This window comes from Bombina bombina, chromosome 2, assembly GCF_027579735.1.
Source record: "Bombina bombina isolate aBomBom1 chromosome 2, aBomBom1.pri, whole genome shotgun sequence".
Classification (NCBI taxonomy): Eukaryota; Metazoa; Chordata; class Amphibia; order Anura; family Bombinatoridae; genus Bombina; species Bombina bombina.
This window is the reverse complement of record NC_069500.1, coordinates 426,943,141-426,946,667: the sequence shown is the minus strand read 5'-3', so window position 1 is coordinate 426,946,667 and position 3,527 is coordinate 426,943,141. Positions and strand designations below refer to the sequence as shown.

At 37.2% G+C, this 3,527-nt stretch overlaps 1 protein-coding gene across 3 annotated transcripts in view; it reads right to left on the bottom strand.

The window, feature by feature from the left end:
* The window catches only part of MED15 (mediator complex subunit 15), a 138,964-nt gene extending 135,717 nt beyond the window's left edge, over positions 1 to 3,247 (bottom strand). For 2 of the 3 annotated variants that reach the window (XM_053701979.1, XM_053701981.1), the window contains exon 1: positions 3,147 to 3,247. In XM_053701979.1, coding sequence (XP_053557954.1) covers positions 3,147 to 3,214 — 68 coding nt within the window. In that variant the 5' untranslated portion in view covers positions 3,215 to 3,247. The remainder of the gene's footprint in view (positions 1 to 3,146) is intronic. The other variant, XM_053701980.1, reaches the window with a different exon arrangement.
* Positions 3,248 to 3,527: the final 280 nt, after the last annotated feature.

Genomic DNA, 3,527 nt, shown 5'->3' with positions numbered 1-3,527 from the left:
ATATATATATATATATATATATATATATATATATATATATATATATATACACATATATATATATACATATATATATATATATATATATATATATACTGGCATCCACCCCAAGTGAACCTTGGGGAATCAGGTTTACAAGTGGGGATTTGCCCCTCTTGAAACCCCCCCAAGCAGAGGCAAAAAATATAGTAAAGATGTGTGAATTACAGTGCATCGTATATATGTTTGATGCGGTAACTTGATGCACTCATGTTACATCAAACTTTACCCACAGCCGCTAAGGTAATGTCAGGTTTACCCAGGAAATGCTAGGATTACCCAATTTCTTACTTTCCCGGTGTGTGTGTGTGTGTGTGTGTGTGTGTGTATATCAGGGGAGATTAGATAAGCCTGTGCACCCTTCATTTTCCCAGTTTGCTGGATTGTGAGCCTGCATTGTGTGGCTGTTTAGGGACCCAGGTTTTTGGAAGAGACCTTGACGTGGTACCTGGCCTTGTCCCATTTGGCCAGATGCGGTAACTAACACTTCCATTTTTACCTTAGTTGTGAGCTTGTAAGCGAGTGCTGGACTTTCTGTGTGTTATATTTCTTTGTTTTGTAATTTTCCCTTTTGGTACTTGCACCCAGACCTGTCTGGGGTTGACTGCCTGTGACTCTGTTGACAGTGCAGTGTGCACCCAGGGCTGTGCATGTTACAGGGTCATGGGATGTGTACCTGGTCCAGCCAGAGAGTACTGTCCCCTTCCATGTTTGAGAGATAGAGAATATATATTCCTGTAAGTAGGAATTACATTCATTGGATTTATTGTTCCACATTTATAGTAACAGATTGTACATTTATCAATCTTGGGACCTGCAACTCCTACCTTCTGCTTTGACAAGCAATAAACTCATTTGCATATATATTTTATTGTTCTCTGGGAATGTTTTTGTTTCTATTGTCATCTGCTCTAATTCATATTGTTGATAATTGCTGCTCTTTGGTAACACACTAATAGTGCCATTTTGGCCTTTTGCATCAGGTACAGCCTCTACCAGCTCTATCCCACCCCTTTACTAAACATTGTACCCTTGCTTGATGTAGCAGGATAAGGGATCCTTCTATACCCAGCTTAGGGATTCAGCTGCAGGTTTTGACTGTCTCTTTTGCTTTTATATTAGTGTATGCTTACTCTCACTATAGTGTAGAAGCGCCCGTTAGCCTTTTCTTAACTATATATATATTAAAATACATGTGCATTCGGGATCCTTCATTAGGATCTGAATGCAGAAGGCAGCATTTGGCTGTTTTCGGAGCCAGATTTATTCTTGTGAAAGTATAAAACACTAGTCTGGTGCGTGATTTTGCAAGTTATTGTTCACGTTCTCCTGACTATTTTTGGGGGGACAGCAGCTTATGAAGTTCTTTAGGGGGTGCTCCATCATGTGTCCAGTTTTTGTCTATCCCTCCTAAAAGCTTAGTCTATTTAAAAAGATTGGTGTTTAAAAGAGCATTAAAGGGACACTAAATGCATGCAAGATAGAATGATGCATTCAAAGAAAAGATTTGTCTGAGAATAACATGTAGTTTAGCTGTTTAAATATTGACAATATAAGTGTAAAGTTTTAGTGTCTATAAAACAATGGGAGCAGCCATGTTGTAACTTAGGTTACCTTCTCTGCTGTGGCCAATTAGAGACAGTTATAAATAGGTCACTAGAGTGTGTAGCCAATGGCTGTGTGGTATATAACAGTGCTCTGCACTTCCATTTCTAACAGGAACTGAAAAGCTCACAATTTCACAGTGGAATTAAAGGAAAAGGGGACATAATAAATAATGAAAATATATTGCAGAATTGTTCTCATATATACAGTTTATCATTTAATATTGCCATCTCAAAGTGTTTAATGTCCCTTTAATAGCTATTTTGTACAGAGAAATAAATCTAAATGAGTAATTTCAAATAGATTTTCTATGCAACTGGTATAAAATGTGTGCTAGTGAGGGATGAACTGTGGAGTCACTTGTGCAATTGGCGCCGACAAGGGACCCACAGCACAAGCATTTAGTATCTTCCTGTCATCTTTGCGCTATGTAAGAACGAATGAACTTAACATGTCAATGCACAGATGGTTTATTAGAAGTGTGCATACTAATGGAAGAAAGCATACTTAAAGGGACATGAAACCCAAATTCTCTCTTTCATGATTTAGAAAGAACATGCAATTGTAAACAACTTTCTAATTTACTTCTATTATCTAATTTGCTTCATTATCTTGACATCCTTTGCTAAAAAGCATATCCAGATAGGCTTAGTAGCTGCTGATTGGTGGCTGCACATAGATGCTTCATTTGATTGGCTCACCCATGTACATTGCTATTTCTTCAACAAAGTATAGCTAAAGAATGAAGGAAATTAGATAATATACATTGGAATGTTGTTCAAAATTATATTCTCTACCTGAATCATGAAAGAAAAAGGTTTAGGTTTAGTGTCCCTTTAATTATAATATCCATAATAAATTATAATTGATCATTCCTATTGGAGGGAGAGAAAAAAAATCACAGAGGGCTGTCATTGATGAAGATATTGCAGTAAATAAACAGATTAATATCTTAACGTCTGCAAAAAAAAGATTTTAAGCAATTGTGAATGTGGAATATGTGCTGAATTAGTAAAATGATTTCTTGAGAATCTTTTTAGGCAATATTTGACGGTCCTTTAAAGGGAAAGCAATTTTACAGTACACTGTCCCTTTAAACATTTCTCCAAAAAAAAAAAAATTGAAAAAATGTATTTCTCTCGCCAGGCATGTGAAGGCGTGTCCCTGCCAACAATTCGCTGTATGAATTATCCATAACCGCTAGTTAGCAATGAATACTTAGGTATGCAGCAAGCATTTCCTCCTAGTTTCAGTCTGCTGCTTTTCGCAAAACAATATTTATAGACACAGAATTACTATAACGTGTAATCAGTGGCTATTTACAATCTATAATTCTAGTTAATATAGTAACTGTGTCATTTCTCTAAAAATGTATACTTGTAGTTAAAGGGCTGAAAGAAACAATCGATGGTATACTCTGCGTTCTGGCACCTTTTTATAACAGACCCTGGATATAATCCAGATATGAACCTTTCTAAACCTCCGTACTCCATACCACTCACATTTGGCTTACTAGCTTCTGCCTAAAAGGCGCGCTCCGCCAGTCACTATCAGGCCCAGTCACGTCCATCTTCGCTCCGTCGCTGCTGCCCGTAGCCCACAAGGAAACAGTTCTGGCGGAAGTGTCTAGGGAACAAAGTAGTCTGGGAAATGTAGTTCTTAGATGTAAGAAATAATCACCGACTGCCTTTTTGCGAGCTGTGTATTACGTCTCCGTAAATTATTGATATGATGCTGAAGTTTGGAAAACCGTGGAGTAGAGAAATAATATTATATATTCATATTAAGTGAAGGAGAAAACGACTGCTATAGAAAATGTTTCGGTAGATGTCAACACCTAGCAGAAACGTTGTAAAAAGTATACACACAACACTCAGACCATA